General features: G+C 40.7%; 1 protein-coding gene across 3 annotated transcripts in view; it reads left to right on the top strand.

Moving 5' to 3' along the window:
- Positions 1-12,968, top strand: part of Fat3 (FAT atypical cadherin 3) — a 588,937-nt gene that overhangs the window by 506,334 nt on the left and 69,635 nt on the right. For all 3 annotated transcript variants that reach the window (XM_029481733.2, XM_029481732.2, XM_029481730.2), the window contains 3 exons: positions 2,899-3,095; positions 4,080-4,233; positions 6,233-6,466. In XM_029481733.2, coding sequence (XP_029337593.1) covers positions 2,899-3,095; positions 4,080-4,233; positions 6,233-6,466 — 585 coding nt within the window. The remainder of the gene's footprint in view (positions 1-2,898; positions 3,096-4,079; positions 4,234-6,232; positions 6,467-12,968) is intronic.

Genomic DNA, 12,968 nt, shown 5'->3' with positions numbered 1-12,968 from the left:
TCACCACGGCTCTGGAACACTGCGAGATTCACAACAGAGTGAAAGGTCTTCCCCTGTTCAGGAACAGCTTTCTGGGATGACACACTTTCAGCGATGAAGGAGGAAGGGTTGGAAGTCTAGAAAGGTCCCTTCTAGGAACCACTTGGGACCTGGGAGACAACACCTTGATTCTGAGACTTTCAGAGCCAGAGCATAAGCCATGTGTCAAAAGATTTTAAATAATTCATCAATACTTGTCGTCAGGTGGCTTTCTCCTTAGAAAAACCACATTATTCAGTGTGAGAAATGAATTAATTAGGATGCCCTTAGGACACAGATTCTGCTTAAGTATGTTAGTGGAAAGTTGATTAATCACTGCAGAATCAGATCTGTATTGGAGCAAACACCAAAAGCTTGAGGTTGCCACGCTTCCCCAAGATTCTTCTTTGTGTTTTTCAAGGTGCTACTCCCTTGATGACATTTCTCACTTTTATATATCTTGTGCTTTCTCTGAAAGCTGCCATATTATTCCATAAAAAAAAATTGTATTTCTGCAGTTAAAGACATAGATAGAGCTTCTGGGTAAGGAGAGACAAAAATAAAAGAATAAAGAAAGGATTTGAATTATTTGTATTTAGTTTTTTTGGGGGGAGACACTCTGCGGGACCCTTTTGTACTTGCAATAATTTGGTTCTCAGCCTTAATTATTTTTATATAGTCTCTGAAGTACCAGTAGATGATACAAAGGACCATCCCATCAGCTTCACTAAAGTAATGAGTGCAGTGTAGTTTAAACTCCTCTTACTATTAGCAGAGTCAACCACCAACTGATTTTAATTAGATTTAAGCTTTGCTCTTGATGTAGCACAAGTTGGCTGTGCTGCCTCAGACTAACAAAGGAACATTAATCATTTTATGTAACAAAGGAATGGTGTAGGCTCGCCTACATTGAAAGCATTTAATAGAGAGGTTAAATTTGTGTGTGCTCGAATAATATTCAACTGAAGCACAATTGGATTCTAGCCAGCGGTGGCAGAAAGTGATATTACAGGGAGGACCCAGAGCCTCCTGAGACAAGGTTTCTCGGTCACTACCACCAGCACCTGGGGACAGGTAAGTGTCTCTTCTGGTAGGTAGGGAGATCTTTATATATTGTAGGTTATTTCACAGCCATGCCTGGCTCCTCAACCACTTGATTCTAGTAGCATTTAGACCTACCACAGTCCTGTGACAACCAAAACTGTCTACATACACTAGAAAAAAACTCTGAAAGGGGGAGCATCATTGCTCTGGAGGACAAGTGTGCCTTCTATATATGACTTGGGGCGATTTGTCCTGAGGTTTCTTCACACTGAAAAGTTATAAAGGGGAACCAGGGTAATACTCAGAATTCTAGGACCATATGCTTGTTTGTTTGTTTTTAATGGGTTACAAAGAGAGCCAGTGCCATCCTTACAGTGAAATAACACTTTGCAATATATTTTTCCTTATATTTTGTTTATTGTGTTAGAAAATAATTTTGGGCACATTCATTTCATTTGTTCTGCACTGATTATGTGGCCCAGTCTGGCTTTGGACTTATGGCCTTCCTGTCCCAGTCTCACACTATTGGCATTACAGGAGTACACCACCATACCAAGCATCTCATTAGCATGGTAAACAGTTTATTTGAGGAGAGGGAAATCCATGAATTGTGCAGCTGCAGACTGTTCAGAGCCTCACTGAAGCAGCAGGAGGGACAGAGGCTTCCAGGAGGCTCCCCAAAGTGTGTTTCATTGGCTAATGTGAAATAATCAGCTTCAGGTTACCCCAGCAGAGGTTCTTTGTTGGATATTTTTTTGGTTGTTTGCCTTTTAGCATTTACATAAGGTGGAGATATGGACTCCGCCTAGGGGAACCCAAGGCAATGGGCTCTCTGTGTCATGGCCTCTTACACGGTTGTGTCACCTATTGTCAATCTTCCCCTTTATAACTTGAGCTGTAGTGGTGAAGCAGGGAAATTTTGTGGTCCTGGCTGCCTCTGTGGCCCTGCTGTCTAGAAAAATGGCCTTGAGCAGAGGATAAATAATCCTGAGTACCAGATAAAGGGCCACCTCACTCTTGCATCTGACTACTGTCTATTGTCATTGGCCAACCCTTTCTGGGCATCAGAGCTGACATGATTTCCCTCTTAGGGATGAAATGTCAAGTGTCCTTCTTCCCTCTTCCTGCCTGTGTCAAGATGCTCTAGTGTTCACCAAATTCGTGAAATGGAAAAGAAATCTGTTTGGGCCATTCCTGTCTATCTTGTCTTCTTTCCACCCACTTTCACCAGCCACTCTCTTCAGTTTGACTTAATTATGTCAACTGTGTTTCTTTGAGCTGCTTCTTAAATGACCCCTTGTTAAGACTATTTAATACCATTGGTTTGCCCTCTGTGGTACAAACTTTTCTCCCCCAAATTCCAATCCTCATGAGAAAGTCCCCAGCAGTATGATAAAGCATTCATTAAAAGATTCCTTAACAGAACTAGCTGCCTTGTCTTGATTGTATAATCAACTCAGCAGCTAATGAAATTGTCTTGGTGACAAGGACTACAGTGTATTACAGCCTCTCTCGAGGCTGAGTGGAAAGACAATTGCATCATCCCAGGAACCAATTGATGGTTCACAGTTTGAATCTGATTATCTTTAAGGGAAACTAAACAAAAGATCATCCCAGCTTCTCTCTGTGGATTTTATTCTCTTGTAGATTTTATTCTTTTACTTTCTACACAAGATGAACATATAGATAGCATGCATTTTTGCAGGAGAAATTAAGGGAGTCTCCGCCCTTTTCAGCATCATAAAGATACAGTGTGAGGGGCACTTGAATATCCCCATATGGACTCTCACATGTGTGTCCCACTGTGAGTTCTCAGAAGCTCTGTTTCCACCACAGGAGGGAACCCCCGAGGACGGTTTGCCTTGGGCATGGTACAGAGTGAGTGGAAGGTCTATGTGAAGAGGCCTCTGGATCGAGAGGAACAAGACATTTACTTCCTCAATATCACTGCCTCTGATGGACTCTTTGTCACACAGGCCATGGTAGAAGTGACTGTCAGTGATGTAAATGACAACAGCCCAGTGTGTGATCAGGTGAGCTTTGGGGATGAAACTGCTGTTTAAAAACTTGACTCACCCCTCTAAGATTAAGTTCAAACCCATTGCACATTGTTTTCTTAAATCCAGGCTAATATCTGCTCTTGTCTTCAACTGAATATAAGAGGGTAAGAAGTAGAGTCTGGGATAAAATGTCCCAAATGTGAAAGGAATCTAGATAGCTGGCAAGACCATGTGCCCAATCCCTATGTCTCTCTTCCAATTAAACAGAACTGGTGATACTTAAAGCTAACCTTTAAGGAGTTCATAAAGGATCTCACACCATCTTTGTAAACCACTGGATGAGAGAGATGAACCCTACACTGCGAGCCTGTTTAGAGATTACACAGCGGTCAGTGGCAGCACTGTTGCTGAGTTGGATTTACATCAGAAGAGTCTTTCCATCACTGTAGAAACACACAATGCTGACACAAGAACGAGATAGCATTTTTTTTTCTTGCCAAAATTAAATAACTGTTCATCTGTATTTCCTAAGCTGTGGACCAGAGGACAATATACAATATTTGTGTTCGGTAGCTTAGAAAAATGATGTATGTAGATTTAATCTCTTATGCTAAAGCCAGATATTACCCAGGACTACTTAAAGAGGTGGAAATAGCCCCAGGGGCCTATTTGGTCTCAGCACAGAAATGGACACAGTAAGTGTGGAATGAGCATTGAGTTTCCCAATGCAGCAATGTTATCGGCTTTCTACAGCACCGTCTTCTTACCAGCCATATCATCTATGCATGATACATACAATAAGTGCACCATAAATACTGTAAGTGAATGTGCACAGAAAAGGTAAGGCAAGGAATAGACTAAGTTTTATTACACACTGCAATATGGTCTGAGGCAAGTGGGGAAAACTGCAAAAGCTAAACCACAGGAATGAATCTTAAACAAATGTGCTTTAGTAGTATCTCTAAAATTGTACCGCAGGTAGTAATGATTGACTTACTCTTGCTGACCTCTGCCCAGGTTGCATATTCAGCATCACTTCCTGAAGACATTCCATCAAATAAAATCATCCTGAAGGTCAGTGCCAAGGATGCGGATATTGGATCCAATGGAGATATACGATACTCACTCTATGGATCTGGAAACAATGAATTTTTTCTAGATCCAGAAAGTGGTAAGGTGAAATTTATTCTTTGTGGAAATGTCATTATTTATCCATGTAAGCGTTTACCTACTCATGTAGTCTCATCATGAATAGATAGTTACTTAGCTAGAGCCTTGACATGAGACTCTGCTCTAGATGTTAAGAAATAAGCGCTTCACAGTATACAGATGTGGGCACTCTGGGCCACAGGAACTTGATTTGGGTTAGGGTTGGAACTTTCTTTTTCCCCTCCCCCTCCTTTTCTTCCTTCCTTCCATCTACTTTCCCATATTACGAGCACTAAATGACCATACATATCTCTGTGAGTTATGGCCAGGCTCACAAACAGTGGAACAGGAGCTGCATCACAAATGCTAGTAGCCATGCAAACTGAAGTTTGATGCTTAGCAAGAAGAGTTTCTTCATGATGAAATACCTTTGGTTCCCTTCTGATTGTTACAGCACTGTTGTCTGGATTTTATTAAACATTCCTTCCCTATTTAAGGGGCAATGAGGCCCCAAATTTCCTTGAATAATCAGACAAAAATGATAAGGCAAAGGGTTATGTAAACTGAAGTCAGATGCCTGAACTGAAGGCCAGAGCTGATGGAAAAGTCGTTTTGTATGGCAGCAAGTTATTTCCATGTTGTGGATTAGGTGGTTCATCTAGTGACAATTTTTAAATGAAGTGTAAAGAGTGAATAGCTTGCATATTTCACATTCTGTGTTCATACCAATGAACTAAATCTTCAAAAGTCAGAGGTTTACTTACGGATCCTAGTAGGAAGCATGGATATAGTTACATGAAAACATGTTCCTTAGCTCTCTGGACCCTATTGGAAGATAAGCAACCTATAACCATAATAAAGAAAGGAACAGTGAAAGGGCTGCCCAGAAGTGCAAAGGAAGCCATATTGGAATATCACAGATGTAGCTGATACTGTGAGGAAATAAGATGGGAAACTGAGGCAAAATTCTAAGAGTTGAAGCAAGACACTGAAGGTTTCAGGAAAGAGAACGTCAAGCAGAGCATGAAAGAAGGAGGCAGCATCTCTAAACAGACAATCCAGGGTCTTGGATGTCCTCCTGAACAGCCAATTGGAACTTTTTAAATAAGAGGGCTGAATGACTCAGTGTGGCCTGTGTTGTTTTGTCTACTAAGGTTGATCCTTGTGGTGCTAAATCCTACATTAGTTACTTTTTTAGGCTCTGTGAAAAAGAAAGGCAAAGCAAAGAAGGAGGGCTTTAGCCTGGCTCTCAGCTCTAGGGTCCAGTGGATCACAATGACAGTCACATGGCAGGAGCTTGACATAGCTTTCACAGTCAGAATACAGAGAAATGAACGCCAGAATTCAGCCGACTCTTTCCATTTACAGAGTCCAAAGATTCCAGCATGGGGAATGGAGCCTCTCATATTTAAGATGGGTTTTTGCTTCCCAGCCAGCCTATTCAAGACAATCTCTCAGAGAAATCTCTGATTTAGATAATCCCTCTTAATTGTTCCAAGAACCGTGACTCCTATGGGATTCTAGGTAGGACCTGTCAAATTGACAACCAATGTTAATCATCACAGGGGCCCTCAATATTTTTCTGTGAAAGCCAGCCAGTTTTGATGGTTTTATTTCCCTCTAAAATATGGGATTAAAATGGCCTGTTTAGAAACAGGATATTGTGTTCCTGGTCTATCGGCCATGAACACCAGGGACAACAATGTACCTGGAGCCATCCATCCATAAAAGTCTCCTCCATTGCCAAAGGGGGGAAAAAAAAACTCAGGAAATTTTGCAAAGGAATTAATTAACTTGAAGGTCAAGGAGTTGTTTTGCCATTGCATCTAAAATTCTGTGATATTTTCCATGATGCCTACAAAATTGAATTTTCTGTATTTCTTCAATTTATAGGGCACTTAGGCTTTATGTCCTTGGTTTTTCTTGTATTTGGAATTTTTCGTACAATTGATTTTCTGTTTTTCCATGAAAAGACCATTTTTGAAGAGACAGACCAACTATGCTGCTATCTCGTTTCACAGGTGAGTTAAAAACCTTGGCCGTGTTGGACCGAGAGAGGGTCCCGGTATACAACCTGATTGCCAGGGCCACTGATGGAGGCGGCCGCTTCTGCAGTTCCAGTGTCCTCCTGCTCCTGGAAGATGTGAATGATAACCCCCCTGTGTTTTCTTCCAACCACTACACTGCATGTGTCTATGAGAACACGGCCACCAAGGCTCTGCTGACCAGAGTGCAAGCCATGGACCCTGATGTTGGTAAGTTAATTCCCCAGCCAGGCTTCTGCCACATTGGCACACTGCATGTAGGAGAAGGTTTTAGAGGCTTCTCCAGCTAGAACATGTACAGTAAGCCAGGTTTTAACCCTGAGCTGCCATGCCTCTTGTCTTGATTGAACTCCACATCCTGGTCCTCTCCTCTTTGTCCTCCTCCTCCTTTTTTACCTCCTTGTCCTTTAGAGTCCTAGAAAGAAACTAGGCATCCCTCTATATTGTAACTAAGGATGTGGGAATAGGTTATAGGCTATGACCATTTGCTTTCATGGTTTTCTTTTCTTTCTCTTCTTTTCTTTTCTTTTCTTTCTCTCTTGCTTTCTTGCTTTCTTTCTTTCTTTTTAAATAAAAGCAATAGCATTTCTACTTGCCTATTCCTCCCAAACACAGTTAAGATGCTGTGTTATACAGCAGGGAGAGTTCACTTCTAGTTCTATGAAGACTCACATCACAGCCTCAGCTGAAATATGGCAATATTTATTGTACTGCCCCACAGTGCAAAGACCAATTGCTAAATGTGCTACAGGTCCAATGTGGATTTTCTTTTGAAACTGACATTTTCAAAAGTGCCCCCCACCCCAACCCCCACCCTGTCACTGACAAATAGACATCACTAGGCAGGGTGAGGGTGAAAACATAAGGAAGAATTAGAACTGAAGTTGCTAATAAAGTTTTTATGTGCAAATCCTCTTGACATGATGAGATGATGGGTTAGAAGAGATTGGAGTTAATTGCAAAGTAGACTTCCTTAAGAATGCATAAGTTATTGAGGTGACTATATGATGGAATATAAATATGAAAGGGCACACAGAGCCTTTGGTTGTTCTTTTTAAGAGCTGTAAATCAGAGGACTAGAAATGATGGGGTGTGTCTCTTATGCTAAGCCTTTATGCAATTCAGTGCCTTATGGCTTAATTCTGAATTGACAGAAAAATTATTGGACTAATGGAAAAGCAAATACATTATAATTAGCTGAAAACAAACGTAGCACCCAGGGTCTCTTCATATTTCTCCTTACAGGAATTAGAGGCTACAATTGAATTATTGCTCTTATCACATTAGCATAATTTTAAGGTCAAGAACTTATTCTTTAAAAACATGTATATTATTGTGGAAAAATGGCAAACAAGAAAAGACTGTTTATTAGTACATAATTTTGTAATAACTTCAGATAATCTTTTAAAACAAGGATTATAAAACATGAACACATTTGGGGAAAGAGGTCAGAATTAATGCTAATGAGTCTTTTAATAATTTAAAATTTGACTTAAGGATACATAATTAGCCCATAGATAATATTTCAAAAGCTGAAAGCCTGAATTCTGTCACATGCTCCCTTCATGAGGTGACCAGATGTATTCATGCTGTCAGAGATAGAGAGTAGACACACAAGTCTGGTTGCTGCACAGGTCTTAGACCGTGTGAGGGTGGGGTGGGGTAGAATTGCAAGATCTGACCCCAGAGCCTAGTCTCATGCTGTGGTGAACAACACAGTTAGCTATGTGTCCTTCTTTCACTTTTGTCTGAAGAGAAACAACATTGGCAGATGGAGGGGGAGGAATGTCTAAATTCTGGTTGTTTATCAGGACAGAGATGGAAAGACCTGGGGGAAGAAAAGATTAATGGAGATCTTATTATACCTTGATCTTCCATTTCTATGATAAGTAAACGGCTTCTCTGCAAAGCCTCACATTGAAACCAAGGACCTGGGTGCCACAGACACCAGCCATCTTAGTTGGGGTCTTATTGCTATGAAGCAACACTATGACCAAGGCAACTCTTCTAAAGAAGACAATTTAAATGGAGATAGCTTACAGTTTCAGAGGTTTAGTCCATTATCATCACGGTGGGGAGCATCCAGGAAGATATGGTGCTGGAGAAGGAGATGAGAGTTCTACACCTTGATCTCCAAGCAGCCAAAGGAGACTGTGTTCCACACTGGGTGGAGCTTGAGCATAGGAGACATGAAAGCCTTCCCCCACAGTGACACACTTCCTCCAACAAGTCTACACCAACACCAACAAGACCACACCTTCTAATATTGCCACTCCCATGGGACCACACATTCAAACACATGAATCTACATAGCACTAAACAGCAGCTGCTTGATAAGTAGCCACAGATCCCCTCTACAGACCAGTCCTATACTAACTGATGGCACAAGCTGATTACAATTGCAAACCATCCTTTAAAATAATGAAGAACTTTCCATCTTTACAAAAAATCTTTATAAAGTTTCTATCTATATAAAAATTATTTCATGTTGAAATAATCATAGATTCATAGAAATTTTTAACTTTGACCAAGCCCAGTCCCCAGTGGAGATATCCTGCATAGCCTTAAAATTGTTACTAAAATCACAAAGCTGACATAGTTTCAATCCACCATGCATCTTCACCTTTCCTGGAAGTGAACATGGCTTCATCAGTAACAGTATCACTGTCTACCTTCACAAAGTCTCTACTATCTTTAACCAGCACAAGGCTCTCACACACACCACCATAACCATGCCCTCCTCCTTGGCAGTTTCTATGCACTATCAAACATTTAACTTTATTATTATTTTTAAAATGTTATTTAACCAATTCATATCGTTTGTACTCTCATGAGGTTGGCATGTTTTCTTTTAGCATAATTTGCTTCAGGTTCATTTAAGTTATGAATGAACTTCAAATGACAAGTTATTAATCAATTTGACTCATGAGATGTTTGTTAACAATATTCCTTCACATGAAGTGGTAACCCAATTTTATTGGTGTTAATTCATGAATTTTTGTGTCCTTCCAAAATGCTTTTGTTGAAATCTCACCCTTAGTTTGTATTGAGATGCAGCCTTTGGAGAAAAGGGAGTGTATCTAACAAAGGTATGAACTCATGAAGAGTGTCTAATCCTTCTATCAAGGAGTCCTTGGGAGCCCATTACCCCTCTGACTGTGAAGATGCACAGAGGGAGCACCTGTAGGGATTCAGCCTCCTCAGACACCATAACTGCTACTGCCTGATTTTGGATTTTCCAGCCCCCAGAACTGTAACAAAAATTTGGCACCTCAAAATTACTAATGTGAAATATTTTGTCATAACAGCCAAAATAATTAGGCTGCATCATCTACTTGGCCACTTCACTTGTCTTTGTAGAGACTTGATAAGCTACTAATCAAAAGTCTAATTCCATGAATTTATGAGTCCAAAGCTCATGCCATGAGTCCCTACGCCCACTCTATAGATTTCTCTTTTTTAAACATATTTTCTTTTAGTCAAACAGCTCCTTCCTATGAATCATTCATACTGAACCAAAGATAGCATTATAAGAATGTCTTACATCAGGAATAAAATAAAACATGGAAGATAGGGTAAATTTACACCCATTTTATGAGTTCTAAGAAATAGCCTGGCAACTAGATTTTCGACATTAAGTTCTTAATTTTCCTGTAGAAGGGAAGTATCCTGAGCTCCATAAAGTAGTGACATGACTTCATGACCCCAAATTTATGAAAGGTTAACAATCTTTTCAGTGAAGACAAGGAGGCCTTGCTCTTTTAATGCATTGCCTCTTAGGAGTTAGTATGTTAGATTTAGCATACCTTTGGACACTAAGAGTTCTTAGGTTCTCAGGGTTTTGTTTTGTTGTTGCTTGTTTTGTTTTTCCAAAAATTGGGTGAAACCAAAGCTCATTCAAAGAGGACAATTTTATTAGAGTTTCAATAAAAACAAGCAAACATGCAAACAACAACAAAAACACTAGGGCAGGCAAGATATAAATTTCAATAGTTTCCTGGAGAGGAATGGAAGAGAGAAAGGGGGTCAGCTGGCACTGGTTGGTGGTCAGCCACATGTGAGGAAAGGGTCCTTTGAGAAGGAATGAAGACCAAGTGTAAGGTAAACCATGTTTATAAAAGGTATACGAAAAGGAAAAGTCACACTTTTCTGAGTTAGTCAGAAAAGTCACCTGACTTGGGGAGCACTGTGGTTTCATGCTTTGAGAGAGACAATGCTGGGGAGGAAATTCTGGAAGGGAGGAATACAGCAGCTCCTTAGATGAGTGACTATTCTCCCTGTTAGAATCTCGTTTTGAGAAGTGTTCTGTTTGTCTATCAAAAGAAACATGCAGCATGAAGTATCAGAGCAAAAAGCCTGTGACCATTTTGAGCAATATGGCATGAAAATATGCCACACCCCATGGTTCATGGGATAGTGGGGATGTGGGGAGGGATGTTTTTCCTTTTATGAATGAGGAGCATAAAGAAATGAGTGTGTTTTAATGAGTCAAATGTTCCTTCCTTATTTCATAATTCCCTTGCAATTTGGAATTTGAGAGATCTCAGAAGTATAGAGGCTCTGAACACTCATCAGATACTTTCTAGTCAACTTAGCCAATACTTCATGAGCAACAGGGCAACAAATCACTGTAAAGGGACAGCAAGATGTTCCAAGATAAGTTATGTAGAGTGATAGTCCTCAAGCTACTCAAAATTCAAGGAGTAAATCACACATGTAGAGCCTTAGAATAGGTAAGACTTGGGGAGAGTCTTCAGGAAGAACAGTCTTAGGATGACATATACATCAGGAAGATGAAGCCATAAAGATAGGACTCTTAAACCAAACTAAGAGCTGGAAGAACAGCATATTGTCCAAGATAGCGGAAAGGAGATAAGACCAGAAAACTGGGCAGGGTGTGTCTGTAATCATTCAGGAAGCCTAGGGATCAAGTATTCAACCAGAGAAAGAAAATGGGTGACTGTCTTTAAGAAAATGCATAATCGATTCTTTGTTGGGGAGGTAGAACACAATACAAGCATCTTTAGCAGATTAAAACAGGACAAAGCAGAGTATGAAAAAGAATTCTAAGAAGGTATTGTAAACTACCACTAGGACCAAAGTTAGAAAGAGCAGAGGAGGCCCAGAATGAGATTTCAAATGTGAAAATATGAAACCGTTGGCAAGGTCCTGGATCAAATGGCAAGCAAGGCTCATCAAGATCTGCACCTTAGGGAACAGATAAACATTAGCAGAAAGACGATAGGTGTTCCAAGCTAAGATATGGTGTCAACAGGCAATTGCATTAAGAGAAAGTGTAAAAAGCTCAGAATCTGCCAGAGGAAGGGGGCTGTTCCTCTGAAGTTGAGATTTGCATCCCTCGATTAACAGAAGGCAGGAAGACCAAGAACTCTTCCATTTTTATCTGACTGTGATTCTGATGTCCCTGTGTCCTCCTTCATAGGAGACATTTATGATAATCAGCTCATTGTGCACACTCTGTAACAAATCCCTCATGAGAACCATGTCATTATGGGTCCTGAACGATTCATGGAACAGAAACTAAAATGAACCAATCTTCCTGCACATATAAGGGCATACAGGACTTCCCTGGAGCTTGGTCAACTATTCCTCCTGATCAAAGAAGAAGAGCTATGTGAGGGATCTTCTCTAACGGAAGCACTGGAGGGTTCCAGATCTCTTGGATAAAGTATTTTAGATAAAACTGCCCAGTGTTCCTACTGATTCTTCTAACCTACCCTAGCCTTTCCAGTCTGCCACTTCTTGAGAACTGTACAGAGGAGTATGTGAGTCAGATGCTTAAACCAACAGAAATGTCCATTAGGTGTCCTGGCCTCTTCCTGGAATGGAGTGTGTCGAATGCTTGTGCCATTCTGAGAGAATCAGAGATGCCCTCTGTGGTTTTACCTGGGCTTCTCAAAGTGGCCAAAGTACAGAGCCACCTTCCATGATTACTTTTAATGTCAGGAAGTAAAGTAAATATAGTGAACATTTACTCTGCGAGACCAGTCTGGCAAGAACTTGGCTAAATGTGGCTCCATTACACCACACCTCAAAGGTAAACACAGAAAAGCCCATGGGCAGAAGAGAGAAACCTTATTCTGAACTATCTACAACCTTCAGTATGGGGGAGGGGAACAGCCTGTGGAATCTGGAGGAAATCTGTTCATATGTCCTTAAAGGAATGAATATATGTACCCATCCTGATACTTCTCCTACTCAGCTTTCCTAAGCATTCTACATCCTCAAAGCCTCATACCCCAGATGAAACTGTACCTAGCCTTCTATGGATCCTATGGATAAATCCATGGGGATGTCCCCAGATGTCCCTAAAACATATATCTCCAAATAAATAAATGAAACAAGATCCCATATACCTGTAAGGAAAATCCTGGATGATTAGCAGCCAATGGCCTTGGGGAAGCCTTTGGTCTCCCCCCCCTATCAGTTCCTACCTGTATAATATTAGAGCAACAGTAACTTGCTTCATCAACCTCAAAGTGTCAGCATGAGATTTGTTCAAGAAGAACAAGGATGTCTCTCAGAACTTGTAAGGCCACATTTTCCCCATTGCCTTTCCATCTCCTCCTTTAAATTTCCCCAGCACATCATGTCATTTTGGTCACACTTCGCATGACTCTTCTCCAATCCCACACCTTCCCAGGCAAGAACAGCACTTCTCAAGGACTTTAAATGACAGTAATGATAACGT

This window comes from Mus caroli, unplaced genomic scaffold (assembly GCF_978045245.1).
Source record: "Mus caroli unplaced genomic scaffold, Mus_caroli_1 scaffold_11, whole genome shotgun sequence".
NCBI lineage: Eukaryota > Metazoa > Chordata > Mammalia > Rodentia > Muridae > Mus > Mus caroli.
The sequence above is the reverse complement of the archived record's forward strand: the minus strand, read 5'-3'. Positions and strand labels throughout refer to the sequence as shown.